General features: G+C 38.9%; 1 protein-coding gene across 1 annotated transcript in view; it reads right to left on the reverse strand.

The window, feature by feature from the left end:
- SYTL5 (synaptotagmin like 5) overlaps window positions 1-15845 on the reverse strand; it is a 62725-nt gene that overhangs the window by 17095 nt on the left and 29785 nt on the right. Inside the window, 7 exon segments of the mRNA XM_042460668.1 lie at window positions 3075-3167; window positions 4471-4577; window positions 5698-5827; window positions 7771-7927; window positions 9655-9765; window positions 11067-11205; window positions 12537-12652. Coding sequence (XP_042316602.1) covers window positions 3075-3167; window positions 4471-4577; window positions 5698-5827; window positions 7771-7927; window positions 9655-9765; window positions 11067-11205; window positions 12537-12652 — 853 coding nt within the window.

Here is a 15845-nt window from a genome sequence, read left to right on the forward strand (position 1 = left end):
TCTAGGGGCATGCGAGGGGTACAGCCTGAACAGGGTGACACTCCAGAAGAGGGGTAACATCCAGCCAAGCGTCCCCCCATTTTTCTGCCTGGCACCACTTTACTTGCAAGTAAAGCAATGCCAGGCAGGGAGAAAGGGGCCTGGGCACCCCACCTCCCTGTCTTGCACTGTTTTACTTGTGAGTAATGTGGCACCAGGCAGGAAGGAAGAGGGCACATGCTTTTGACTCTGCTCCCTGCAGCCCCATTCCCTAAGCCCCCTGCACTGGGTTACAACACTGCTCTAGAAATAATGAATTGCCACTGTTATGACATTTTGACTACTACTTGTATTTAAGAATATACTCAATTTTACACTGAAAAACATGTTTTTACCATAATGCTGACAACTTTTCTTTTAAACAGAATGTTACCTTCAATGGAAAATAATTTCACTTAGTCAGTTCTGCTTAATTATGCACACTTTACTCTAAAAGGCAAAGCATGTGGCTAACGGCTTCTCTAGATTCCCTCATACAATTGCCCAAGTTCATCCTAAATCTGTTTTGTAATTCTGTGCCACTATACACAAATGGCTGTCTCATTAGGAGAGCAGAGTCCTTCAACCATACAGTAACTAGTCAATTACAAAGAGCATGTGCTAAGGAAACAACTTTAAGTTAGAAGGTTTCTTCTTGCACTGCGGGTTTCTGCAATATGGAGGAACTGATGTCCCAGTCAGCAGTCTTGCCTCTCACTTCCTGCCAAAAGATTTTTTTTGAGGCTGGTCTCCGTGTCCATTTCCTTTATTTCCAGTTAGCATGCAGGTCTAGGGGACAAAGCAGCACTATGACAGAAAAGAGGGGGGAACATTTTTCCTGTTTTATTGTCTCTCCCTGTTACCTTAGTTTACCTTGCATTTCACAAATCAGTACTATAGTGGCTCTCTCATCTCCGCAGGCTTGTCATCCAAGGATTTGAGCTGTTGTTTTTTAATGGAGGTGTGGTGCATGTGGTCACAGCGCCAAGGAAACAATGGGACTTGAATTCCCATGTTTTGTAATCAACAAAGGGGTCCAAGATGGTCATGGTTGCGGTCTGCACTGCCCTAGTGACTCCACGGTTCTAGAGAGATTTCTCCCCACAAGCAAGCCCATCACTTCTTTAACCAGTTTCAAAACGGAGTTGGAAACCATCCTGTTAGAGAAGCCTTCCCAGGCATTGCATAATTGTCGCTTACTATCTGATGTTCTTTTGTTGCCTGTTTATCGATCCATTTCTTCCTGATTGCTATGTAACTGTATATGTTATTATCCTACTTGTGAGTATGTATTTTCCCTGGATAATGATTGAACCCTCCATTTTGAAGCAGCCCCCCCAGTCAGGACGTAGCTAGGATTTTAGGAAGGGGGGGGGGTCCGACAGTGCACCATTATAATGGGCTTGAGTCGCAGCGCAGCACACCTCTTCATTTTTTGAAGGAGGGGGGTCCGACCCAAATCCCCCCCCCCTGGCTACGTCCGCTCCAGGTCACTGCCTTGGTCCAGGCCTCGGAGGTAGAGAGGAACGGGCTGGACCTCTTACCCTTTCCCTCCACCACTCCCTTCTCCTTTTATGTCATGTCTTTTTAGATGTAAGCCCGAGGGCAGGGAACTGGTCAATTAAAAAGATTGTAGGTACAGCGCTGTGTAAATTTACGCGCTTCAAAATAAAGGTTAATAATAATAATAATAATAATAATAATAAATAATAATAATAATAATAATATAATATAATCTCATAGGAATATTTCATTCAGTACTGTCATGTCCCCTCCAGATAGTAGTTTGAACACTGCTCAGGCATGATCAGTGAGATCACATCACTCTGCTTCTGTGAAAAGGAACATAACATTCAGATTATTTAAAAAAAAAAAAAAAGCATCCTGAACCCAGGCAAAACAGGCACTGTACAAAAGAAAGCTGAATTCTGCAAATGGTATAAATTATGCAAATAAAACAATATTTATTATTTTGCCTAATACATTTGATTTTGCTAATCACCAAATGCAACCTGCTCTTTCCAAGAAATGAAAATCTTATTCAACCACTTGCCTGAGTGTTTATCAGGTAATCTCTACACACCTTTAGAGTTCTCTGTCTGGTCCTAAGAGACCTTTTAAAAGAAAACAAAAACCAAAATTCTGGGGGAACTGTACCCACTATCAAATGAAATCAGCAGACATATTCCCATGGCCTTACCATGCGAAAGAGCTACCTTTATCTGTTATATTTTACCACTAATTCTAAACAAATATAAATATCACTTTTAATCTTCTTTTTCTTTTAAGATTCTAGCACTAGTACTACACCCTGCAATTGTCTTTCTTCATCACAAATGAATTATACATACAAATTTCATCTCATCCTACAGTTTCTCTCCAATATGTTCATGTATATGAGACAATTATAGATTTAACCAAGGCATCTGCTATCTTTAGAACCAGGAAAATGTGTTTATTTGCACAATCCAGATTTTCAACAGCATCTAGCAATCGATTATATCCATGCATCCAACAGTATACAGTGCTATGTACATAACTGCATTACACATACCCGATTGAGCCAGCCCCTCATATTCTGTACACAGGCAGAATTCCCAGATTCATTTGATGTTTTGGGAGCTTTAGTCATATGTGCAACAAAAACTAATTTATGTTCCTTTCCTGCATGCTTTATTTCCCCTCAAATTCTAGTCTAAACACAAATCAAGACCACTTGGAAGGACAGATCAGCATATTCTGAATTTATATTGCATTAGATTGTGGCAAGGAAGTATTATTGGACCAGGAGGAACAGTTCAGCTACACCATAGAGAATGGCTAATTCTATTAACACATGAGAATATAAAAATAGAAATAGTGGAAAGTGAGTGACATATAAAAACTTCTACTAAAAAGCAATACAGATAAAGTTGAAAGTCAGAAGGGAAAAAGAGCAGAATAAAATAAGAATGTATTTTAAAAAGAGGAATGAAAAGGGTGTATATCAACAGCTTAACAAATTCCACAAGAAGAAACTGTGCAAGGAAAATGCATAGAGAAAAGGGAAATCTTACTGTTGATAATCCACTTGTCAAATTGACCCGCCTCTTTGAAGAACCAGAGGCCACAATATCATCAATATCTTCCTCTGCCTCATCCAGGTAATCCTAATAGGCAGAGGAGGGGAAAAAAAGTAAAGGCTCTAACTTTAGGAATCTGGTGAACTACAAAAGCATATACAATTGATGCAGCACAAATATTCCTGAATTGGGATGGTTACAAGGTGGAAGTAGTGTTCATTTTCTGTCAATTCACAATCTAAGAGAAAGATAATTGCAGGAGCCATTTTTCTCTGATCTTTACCTGTATCCAGATTCTTCTGAAGCACACAGTTAACGAGAAAACTAAAGACTTTTTTGTTGGTTTTTCGGGCTATGTGGCCATGTTCTAGAAGAGTTTCTTCCTGACATTTCACCAGCATCTGTGGCTGGCGTCTTCAGAGAATGCTTGCCTGGAAAGGAGTTGGGTATATGTATTGTGTGACCTGGGAAGGCAGGAGTGATTTGCATGTGGATTGTTCTGTTGTTAATGGCAGGCCTCAGGGTGGGAGGCTAGAAAGAGGAATTGAGATGAGCACCATCCCCTACGGCTGGACACAACTTGACAACAGGGGAATACCTTTACCTTTATCTAGAAAGAGGAATTAGCACCCCATTGGGAATTTTTTAAAAAAAACTTCTACGCAAATGCATCCAAAGGCCTTCTAGAGTATGTGGGGCCACTTTTGCCATGTATTGTCTTCCCAGGGCATTTTAGGAATAGGAATAGGAGAAACTATTTTCACAACTCAGAACAGTCCCTTCCTGTTTACTTCATTTTTTAAAAAATGCTCTCCTGGCCTAAAATGCTAAAGGGAAGCTGAAAACCTCTCCCCACAGCCAAAGAGAGCAATTGGGGGCATTATTATTATTATTATTACTCAATGTTTAAAAAAAGAAAAAGAAATTGACACCAGGGGCAGGGGGGCTGGAGACCACAAAATAAGCTCTTAAGTCTGCATGTGGCCCATAGGCTACACTTTACCACTCTTGGCAAAGAATATGTTCTGTAAGGCAGAATACTGTCTTGTAGGTCACACCCTAAACATTTACTATTCAAATCTTGTGAGCAGGCAGATGTAGCTACCTTTGTCAACTGCTGCGGCTACACACTATGGTCCACTGTGACAGATGCAACAGAGGGAAAAGGTAGGTATAGTTTATGTACATGTGGCATATCACATGGGAGGAAAGTAAACTGCACACATTGCCAGCCACCCATCCATAGCTTACTTCTTTGAAATTTCTATTGTCTACAATCTGTACTCAACATAGATTGTGGCAGATTGGCTTCTGTTCCAAATGAATTTGGAACAGCTAATTGTAAAATATGACCATCTGTTTTATAGGCTTTGGTGTGGTTTTAACTCACCAGTTCCTGGTCTAATGCTCCAGGTACAGATTTACTTCTTATACTTAAAGTGTCATCATTTCCTTCAGAAAAAGACCCACTGAGATCTATCTCTGATCTGCTGCGATCTGTAAAACAGAAAGGGAAATCTATGACCTTTAAACTCTAGACTACAAATACTATTCCAATATCTTCTTTGCATTTTTGTGCATATGTGATACTCAAATTATCTCCAACTTCCCATAGCTATCAATCATCCTCCTTTAACCCACCTTCTTGTTGAAAGAAACAGAGAAGGAAAAGTGCAAAAACAGCACTGGATTAGTGAAGAAATTTCACTTGTAGGTTCCATTTTTAAAAATTCCTGCTGTGCTTTCATTTAAGGGAGATAAAAGAGAAAAAAACATACTTTGAAGAAATGAGTCTTTAACCCCACTGTACATGGGTTCCATCCCATACTATAATTACATTTAAGAAAGAAAATACTGTATATACTCATCTATAAGTCTAAAAATTTATGCCTCAAAACTGACCCCAAAATCCCAGGTCGACTTATTTACAGGTCACTATGGAAACAGGATAGCAGCTCTTTCAGATTTCCCCATGTGATGTGGAGAGGAGTTTAGCAAGAAAGAGCCAAGCAAAATGAGTCCTGGGTGATTGACTGATATTGCTGTTTAAGAGTCCCCCTCCCGCCAGCACGTCTGTCTGAAACGAAAGCTGAAACGATGAAGAAAAGCCTTAATGAGAGTCGCTCTTGCCATACGCACACATACAGAAACTGAAGGAGCCTCCAAGTTTTGCCTTCGACCTATCCACAGGTCATGGCAAAATCCATAATTTTGGCCCCAAAACCTGACATCGACTTATATGTAAGATCGACTTATAGTTGATTGAGTATATACATTTCAATCAACAATGGTGTTATATAGCTGACTTTTACAGAAGGAAACATATAAAAATGTATTTAGTCAATAAAACTCACTGAAAATTCTTCCTTTTGAAGCCATAGCACATTCTAGAAAGGGTTAGAATTTACAGATGCTTTAAGTATAACTTCATTTTTCTTTTTAAGCATTATCAGAAAGAGATAACCATTTCAATTTTGAGATGCATCAACTGCAAACAAGATGTCTCTCTAATGGAAGAGGAAACCATAATTTTGCATTCAGAAGATCCCATGTTCACTCCTTATCATCTGACACTTGAAGAACCAGTGAGCACTCTGTAAACTCAGGTAAAATTTACCTGATGATAGAGATGTCCTTGAAACTGCTACTGAGGGTGTTCGAGATACTTTCCCACAATGCCTTTTTGCTAAATCTGCAGGTATACTTTCACTTGCAGGCAAAGTAGTGCCATTTTCTAATTCAGGATCCTGCCCAAAGACAATGAATAAATGAATTAATATATTCTACAGAACACATTATTAGAAACCTATGTGCAAACACTAAAGTTTTAAATCCACTAAAATTTTAATACAGTAGTTTGCTTTGTCTGCAATACCATACCAAACACTTAATAACACGTGTTCTACCTTCCATCTGTTTACTTACATCTATATCTGAAGAGAACATTAGAATGTCATTGTATCTGTATTAATAATCCTGATAAAATATTCTGATTTATTTGACTGAGACAATAAATGCAAGGAAACTGTTGTATTCCCAGGAATGAGAAGCATACTGTAGCATTATGACAAGAAATGAATAAAAATAAAAAAAGATCACATTGAAGCAAAAAACAAGATATTATATGGCAATTGCCAAATTTATCAAATTTATACTCATAATATAAGTACAATTAATATTAACATTTGTGGGAAGTCTGTAGCATTTGGGCAGCCAGGAGAAAAAATGCCATCTGCAAAATATTTTTGCAAATGTGCCCAGTTTTTTCTAAGCATTTATTATGTCTGCTAACATTCAAACCAATATCTCCATAATAATTAAGGGCTCCCATCTTTAAAACAGGAATGATATTACATTTTGATATCTGATATCTCATTTACTGGACAAATCTCCTTACAAATGCCAATTTACTTAGAGAACTAAACTAATTTTCCAAATGGTTTCTAAAGGTTATGAAGAACTGCCCAGTTATACAGACCATGATGAGGGACAATGGCAGTTGCAATCCAATGAAAAAGGAGAACCACTACTTCTAGATGCTTCCAGGATCAGAAATTGCTCTCCAAGGAAAGAAACTGGGCCCTGCTTTTAAGTGTGTGTTTGAAGGTGTAGAAGGCAGCATTTCAAATATTATTTGAAAGTGAAAAAATTGGAAAGATAGTGTTTCCCACAGCAAGTTCCCAGGGGAAAGAAAGGGACCTTGGATCCATCAGAGCTTAATCTGAACCAATGAGATTTAGTGGGCAGAATATTAAGATTTAGAACAAGAAGACCTGGATTGAAGGCCTTGCTAATCCATGAAGCTCACTTGGTGGCCTCTCTCAGATTAAATCATCTAGCAAGGTAATTATTCCTATTGAGAGTCAGCGTGGCGTAGTGGCTTGTGTGCTGGACTACAACTCTGAACTGGGGTTTGACTCTCCACTTGGCCATGAAACCCACTGGGTAACCTTGGGCATGTCACATACTCCCAACGTCAAGAAAAGGCAATGACAAACCTTCTCTGAACAAATTTTGCAACCTCCCCCCCCCCAAAAAAAAAATGTGATAGGGTCACCATAAATCAGAAGCAACTTGAAGGAACACTACAACATTTCCTACTGTTCCCTGCTTATTAAAATGAGACTTCTTATATTAGTGTGTTTTAAGACTAAACAGCATTTCCCTATGAAACACTGTAAATACCAGAGTCCACCATTATAGTTGCACCAGGAGCCAATTTTCTGCCCCTTAAATTTTTGGAATATGGAAGCTGCCCAGACTGGTAAAACATAAATTACCTCTGAAGGAGAAGGAATTCACCTGTTTTGTCTAGAAAAGGGGCAATGGGAGGCATTTAAGGGCTGCAAATACAACTTTGAAGGGCTACATTTTGCTTACCACTGGTATATACAGATGGTGTGACTAAGGTCTAGTTTGCACCAAGGCTGTGCATTCATGTCTATGTTATAATGGTGCAGACTGAAGATGGGAGCTCCCATACTTTAATCCTGCACTGCATACAGAAAAATTGATGGTTTTCTATGATCAGGGACCTAATTTGTATGGGAGGAAACACCAGCTCATACAAAACCAAATTTGAAGTGTTTTAGTGAAAACCTGTCCCATCTGGTAACTCTTATGCTGTTGAGTTTGTTTTTCTGGAAGCACTGAAATCCTGAGAGAACTCTTTTTACATCAGTCAACTTACCATGCTGTAGTCTACAGTCATGCTCCGTGTACTCAGTGCTGGTGACCTTGGACGAACTGGAGTGGAGGCATTGCTTTGGTTTACAGAACCCATTGTGCCTTTCAGGCTACCAGACGTATTCTCCAGATCATTGCTATCTAGTGAACCAGTGCTTTCCCTAAGGAAACAGTATCAAACACCTATCCTCTTAGTGCCACTCATACACCACAGGGAGAAGCATCAAGCACATTAAACAAGATAACTTCCCATTAGTTTAAAAATGTACAAACACAACAACAACAACAACAATAGTTTATTTATATTTTCCCACCTCTCCCAGATGGATCAATGTGGGGTTACAGTCTGCCAAAATACATACATCAATACTTAAAATACATATAAAAACACATCAATAAAATTAACAGCAATCAATCTTAAAAACTAACTCTTCATAAAATGGCAATGCAGTAACATTATACAATGGTCAGAGGGTATTTCTTACATAAGGTCAGGTGGGTAAGCTCACCAGAAGAGATCTGTCTTAAGTGCTCTATTAAATGCCTCCAAGGAGGTAATGAGACAGATCTCTTCCGGAAGACCATTCCACAATTTCGGAACAGCTACCATCCTGGCCTTGAAGGGAGAGAAGTACTGTACTGAATTCATATCAAATAATGCTATGCTTCTAGTCAAGAGAAACAGACCATGTGATCCTCCAGATGTTTTACTGCTGCTCCCATCATCTTTGGACACTTATGCTGGCTAGAGCCAATGGAAGCTGCAATAAATGAACATCTGAAGAGCCATCTTTTTATCCTATCCAATTAAGTATTTTTGAAGTTAAAGAGAAATTAAAAGTGTAGCCTAGCCACCTTAACATGTTTAACAAACTGAATCCTCCTCACCTTTCAGAATCAGCATGTTATACATGCACATACATACCCACAGACAGATATGAGTGCTACAGTCTTGTGGACCCTTAGTATTATTCAAAGATGATAAACATTTATGCCAAACTGAGGGATTATGGGATGTGCAATTGTTTGACACATGGAGGCTACATGGTGTGCCATACTTGTTCTGACCTTTTTCATAGACTCCTTCAGCTGCCATTTGGGGACACCTGAGATCTCAAAGGGCTGTTCAGCTGCTCCAACTATATCCATCTGTCTGCCCTTTCCTCGAGAGAAACAATGTTCCATCTGTCCAATTTATTTCATATGAAACATTCCCAACCTAAGCTGTCATCCAATCCAATACATACCCAGTGTGGATTTCTTACAACATTTCCAACATTCACAATTTTGACCACTCTGCTGTCATTCAGTTATTCATACTTGCTTCTATTCATGATCTGAGCAACTGAAAGTGTTTAATATTCTGCAGTGGGATTTCTAATATTTTTCTAACTCAGTGAACGTCTTTACTTGATAACACATCACTTCAATGTCTAAGCATTCTTCTTGAGATTCCTTTCTGGAAATTCCTTTCATGTTAGATATGGAAGCTGAATTATACCTTTGCTTGACTGATCTTGTCATATCACCTTTCTTTACAACAATGAAAGCTTATTAGAAAATCAGTGGGACAGTTAAATGATATTATTGACAATGACACTCAAATCCTTTAGCAAACTAAAGATGTCACATTTAAGCCAGAACAGGTTATGTGAACTGTGTTGCTTGCAATCATATCAGATATGGTTTTTAAAAATTTAATCAGGTGGATTTTGAGCAGGATCATAGTGCATGGAGAATGAAGGTTTAAGCCTTTCCTCCCCATTTGCAATCCCAACAAAACCCTTCTTCACAAATGCCATGGACTGCAGCCAGTATTGGTGATGGGGCTGAGGACACACTGGAGAAATAAAGATTAATTGTGTCAAGGTGATTCCATTTCTCTTACCTCTCAGTACTGTTCATACTCTGGATGTCAGCATCTGAGCCAATGCTTCTTCCATCCTCTGGTTTCACATTTGCAACCTCTCCTTTAGAAATTCCCTTGAAAACTTTTTTGCTGAACAAAGATTAAAAGATAAATATTATTTTGCAGATTTCTTAAAGACAAAATATATGAGATCCTATTAACCTGTAATTTATTAACTATCAAATCTATTAAGTGTCTCTTTGGGCCCCTGAGAAGATATTACCAGGGTCTTTGCATTTTCTTGAAGTAACATTCATGATGAAATGAGACAATGGTGCATGACCTTCAGAACCACTAGCCCATTTGTCACATATACTACTAAGCAATACTATAAAAGAATGCACTGGAGATAGAGCTGCCATGAGGACACTATTGCATCTTCAGTGACTTAGGAATATAAGAGCCCTGATGAACTAGCCCATGAGCATATCTAGGCATCCAATTTCCAGCAGTAACGACTTGTCACAACAAGAAGAATAGTTCTCGCCTGCTACTGATTCCCAGCAACTGGTATAATAATATACTGTACCCATAATTACTTGAAGGCATCCTTAGACTTATTCTCCACAAATTTGTCCCAAGTACTTTTAAAGCCATCTGTGTTAATGGCCGTTACAACATCCTGTGGCAGCAAAGTTAACCAATTAACCATACTAAGAAGTACAATTAATCATGTTCAGAGGTTCAAGGTTTTGTTGTCCTGAGTATCTTGTTGATCAGTCTTACTGGACAACACCTCATCTTTCCATAACTTTCTAGTATTGTGAGAGATGGGGGAAATAATACTTAAAAAACCCCAACAACATTGATTGCTTATTGTGTGGTTCACATCAGCAAGAGAATGAAAACATTTTATTTGTAAGCTGAGCAATTTGTATGGGGAAGTAGTGGAGAATGAATAAAATCAAGCCCTAAGATGCCATTGTGTCGTTTATGGAGTAGAATATATGTTTTGAATCATACTTTTAAAATGTTCAAAATGTAAGTAAATCTGAGTGTAAATCCTTAGTAGAATAAGAAACCACTAATAGTTACCCTCTTTCTGTACTTACACATATTACAGCCATACAACATATGCTTTGGTAACAACAACAACAACAACAACAACAACAGTGTTTCTTTATATTGAAATTTTATATTCCCTCCCCCCTCACCATTCCCTTCTCCTTTTGTGTTTTATCTTTTAGATTGTAAGCCTGAGGGCAGGGAACCGTCTATTATCCCCTCTGTTGTAAACCGCTCAGATTTCCAGTGATTGGGCGGCATATAAATAAATCCTATTATTATTATTATTATTATTATTATTATTATTATTATTATTATATTCAAGTGATCAACTATGCTGGAGTCAGTAACAGATATCCATCATATATTGTAAAAGGATGCCTTACCCAATTTTCCTGGGTCCACTGAAAACTAATTTTGTCCCACTGGAGAGTGAAGCTAACATGTCTTGCTTTGAGGTGTCCTCTGAGCTCCCTGGCAATTCAGCTTTGGTTTTCCCCCCTTCTATCTGTTCAGAAGAAGTATCTTAAAAGAAAAAATGACACTTTAAAAACAGTAAAATGAATTCAAATGCATAATTCTCAGGCAATTCAATTTTAAAAGCAAACTGACCCCACTCTAAAATGAGCACAGCAGTCACTGGAGCACAGCAGGTCAACTAACTGTTCATGATGTCTAACTGGTTTCAACAAAGCACTTTTTCTTCTGCAACCTACTAGCAGCCACAGCATTTCTTTGTTAAGGGAGTTATACCCCACTTTTTAAAGAAAAATGCCTTCAACAACTACTATGAGCAAAACAATAAGGAGAGGGAGTAATAAAAAGGGGTAATCATCCCCAAAGAAACTGCACATAAGAAACACAACCTAGATGCTTTTAAAAAAGGAGATACAGATAAAGCTACAAGATAAAGTTGGTAGCAATTCTTCCTCAAGACAGAGGCAGAAGGAAGGACTACAGAGGTAATAAGTGTATGGATCAGCAGTTGTTGGATTATAACACCCTCCAGCCTCAGTCACTGAGGTATGCTGTGGGCTGCAGTTCAACAACTGGAGGGCCACACAATTCTGTCGCCTGTCCATCTGCTTCTACCTTGGGGAAGAAGTACTTGGTGCTGCAGTACTGCTGAAGCTAAGCAGAAGTTGATCTTAATCCCATGGACAAGAGGTCATTGAGTATTCAACATACCGTATATACTCGGTTAAAAGTCGAGAAATTTAGGTTAAAAAATTGACCCAAAAAACCTGGGTCGACTTATACATGGATCAATACAGTAATTGACCCAAGCCTCTCCCCAGCCAGACTGCCTCCGCAAGCGACAACTGGCTAGGGAGAGGCTAGGAAGGGTGATCGCTCACCCAAAAGCCTCTCCCTGGCTGAAGGAGCCTGGCTACAGAGATGCTAGGGAGGGTGATTGTTCGCCCCAAAGCCTCTCCATGGTCAGGCTTTTTTCCCAAGAAAAGGAGCCTGGTGAGAGAGAGACTAGGAAGGGCAAGTGATCACCCAAAAGTCTCTTTCCAGCCTGGCTCCCTCCCCGAGAGAAAGCCCTGCTGTGGAGAGTCTGGGCAGGGTGTGTGATTGCCCTGCAGCTTGTCCGCAGCTGGGCTGCCTCAGGAAGTTTGACCCTCGATTTATCCACAGGGCATACCAAAATCCATACTTTTGCCCCCAAAAGTTGACCTTGACTTTTACAAGAGGTCGACTTATAGTCGAGTATATATAGTAAGAGGATTTTTAAAATATGAGGGGAAAAACCAAGTCAGAACATGCCAGTTCTTTATAAAACAAAATGTGAGGAAATAGCAAGGCTATAAATATACATAGTGAAAGCAAACTCTTTTTCCTCTTATTTTTACCTGGGGCTTTGCGTAGGATGGACCGTCTAACAATATCAGTTCCAAGCAGCTTGGACTGTTTGAAGCGCTTTGCTCTCTCTTCAAAGAACCATTCTCCTGTTACTATCCTAAGATGCCTGCCAGAAAGGAATAAAGCTAAAATGGTACAAAGTCTTGCAATAAATGTGAGTTAGTCATTTGGTTTCCTCATTTGCCAAAGAAATCTATATTGCTTTAGTATATATTAAAACATAAGGTGTGACAGCACTAGTATACCAATATATGCCAATAATCTGTTTTGCTAGAAATAAGGAAAAAGCAGTTTCACCATTATTTTGTTTGTAACATGTAATAAAGTACTTTTGGGGCGGTAATAACATGCAAATACAGGCAACTTAAAAATGAAATTTAAGAGGAAGGGATACAGAGGAGGAACATGTAATTGATCTACAATTTTTCTGTTCCAAATTAAATCTTCTTAAGCAGTTCTCCACTCTCAGCCCTATTTCTCTGGTTATAACAGTGTTTAACTATTTATCCTAATCTTTTAAAGAAACCTGTGTGCACTTATTGTTTTTAAATTGCAGGCTAGAACTCAAAGAAAGCAAGGGGAAAACCAAATCAGCGATCAGCCTTAATCTCTCTTCTCTGATATATGAGTGATCAATTACAAATAAGGCACGCAGAAAGAAAAACTCATTCCAGTAGGTCTGCTTTGGAGGAAATTATCTTGCAACCAATTGTCCCAGAACAGGAAGAACAACACAGTCTTCATCCATTTTCATACTTATAACCCAATGGCCTGTCAGATTATTAAAGTGATATTTACTTTATGCCTTAAACTATATGATCTGGAGGGCCAGCAATCATCCCCCTCTCCACCCATGTGCCTGGGATCAATACCATATTTGTACCCATTAGCTTCAACTCTTTCTTTCCCAGAAATTTTTCAGGGACTAGCAGCTGATGGCTCACAGAACAGCATCTGCCCAGCGACCTCCACTTCGAGTGGCACTGTTTTACATGATACAGTTAGGAATATAGCTCAGGTATCTCAGAGTTAGCTGAATCTCACAAATCATCTGACACATGTAATAATCACTCAACCTATGAGCAATGGCAGCTCTTGCACATCTTCTGACTGTTTAAAAAGAGGCTGCCTGTGCTCCATCTCTCCACCATGGGATCATCACTCCCTCACTACTTCTGCCACCATCCCATTCACTTGGTTTCTGTCTCTAAGCTCAGCCCACACAACAATGCAGAGGAAAAGTGCAAAACAAGAGGAGGACAATGTTTCATCTCCAGTCCAGGGGTGAGCAGTGTGCTCTGTGGGTAATGTGTGATCGCCAAGACCTTTTTACATCCCCACATGCTCCCCACAATTGTTTAAAAAACCTGACAGTGCAGTTTATTGCCAAACATTACAGTCAACTGGAAAAGGAGCTCAATGCGCTATAGTCAACATCAGCCAAAATGTCACAGTCAACCTAATTCTTTTTCTAACAATAATCTATATCATATTAATGTACAATTAAGTATATTTAAGGTTCATTTATGTAGAAATACAAATTCAATAATCATAAAGCATCCATGAGGACTCAAGTTAATAACACAGGCCTGCAAAACTTGGGATGATAAAATTTTTTTTAAATGTATGCTGGTTTTATAGGAATTTTGCATTCTAAATCCAAAAATGACCTCATAGAATGATAGAATCTTAGAGTTGGAAGAGACCACAAGGGCCATCCAGTCCAACCCCCTGCCATGCAAAAACTCTCAATCAAAGCATCCCCGACCAATGGCCATCAAGCCTCTGTCTAAAGACCTCCAAGGAGGGAGACTCCACTACACTCTGAGAGAGTGTGTTCCATTGTCAAACAGACCTTACTGTCAGGAGGTTCCTCCTAATGTTCAGATGTAATCTCTTTTCCTGCAGTTTGCATCCATTGTTCCGGGTCCTGTTCTCTGGAGCAGCAGAAAACAAGCTTGCTCCCTCCTCAGTATGACATCCCTTCAAATATTGAAACAGGGCTATCATATCACCTCTTAACCTTGTCTTTTCCAGGCTAAACATCCCCAGCTCCCTCAGTCATTCCTCATAGGACATGGTTTCCAGACCCTTCACCATTTTAGTCACCCTCCTTTGGACACGCTCCAGTTTCTCAATGTCCTTTTTGAATTGTGGTGCCCAGAACTGGACACAGTATTCCAGGTGGGGCCTGGCCAGAGCAGAATAGAGTGGCACTATGACTTCCCTTGATCTAGACACTATACTTTTATTGATGCAGCCTAAAATTGCATTGGCCTTTTTAGCTGGCAGGTTTGCTCCATTACATACTTTTTTCCCCACAACTTGCTATGATGTTTCTGTGTTGTAATATGTGACTGAATGGAGTGATCCTACAAAGAATTATCCTGCAAAGGGTTAAAAGGAGGCTAAAGCATCCTAATAAACTTTAAAAACACTAATTCACTGATATGAAATACTGGTACTAAAATCCATTTAAATAGACTGAAAAAAGTCATACCGGAACATCAGCAATGTTAATCAATACTTACTCAAAGCTGAGTAACAAGTGCATCGATAAAAATATCAAATTTGTGAAACAACTGTATGTGGTATGATATTTTTATTTTTTAATTCAAAAACCAAAATACATTAAAATCAGCTACAATATTGAAAAAAAGTTTTTTCACTGCAGGCCTGTTAATGAATGGTAAGATTTTCAGAGAATTTACTGATTCAATGAGGTAATATTTTTAATTAATTTTAAAATTTAATTTTACATATATGTAACAACTGTTATGTCATTTTAAGTGGAAAACTTTATTAGAAAGAAAGAAAGAAAGAAAGAAAGAAAGAAAGTGCAGCTCTCTGTCACTTGATCAAGATGAAAAGAACCCCATGGCTCCATAAGAGTTACCTAGCCCTGCTTCGCTCTGTGCTTACTGGGGGTCAGCACTGGGCCTCAGCTGAAGACCACTGAGGCCTATACATTATGTCGGTCTTGCCTGAGAGTATTCTTGTTCTGTCTCAGAAGGCTGGGGTTGTATCAATTACACAAATTACATTAATTAAAACCAAAAAGGGGTGGGGATCAGACGTTCAGAAATCAAGGGTGTTGCCACCCCTGGGAAAGAGACACAAACCAAGTATACAAATTGGTCCTTTGATTTCAAAATACAATTGATTTTGAATCCAAGTGTACCATGACATTTTGAAAGCCATTCTTACTATACTTTAAACTTTCCCCCTCCCTTCTCCACCCCATTTATTTGTTCTTTATTTTAAATTTGATAAAAGAGGAACATAAATAATCTGAGTAA

The sequence above is a fragment of the Sceloporus undulatus genome, chromosome 3, assembly GCF_019175285.1.
Source record: "Sceloporus undulatus isolate JIND9_A2432 ecotype Alabama chromosome 3, SceUnd_v1.1, whole genome shotgun sequence".
Taxonomy (NCBI): Eukaryota; Metazoa; Chordata; class Lepidosauria; order Squamata; family Phrynosomatidae; genus Sceloporus; species Sceloporus undulatus.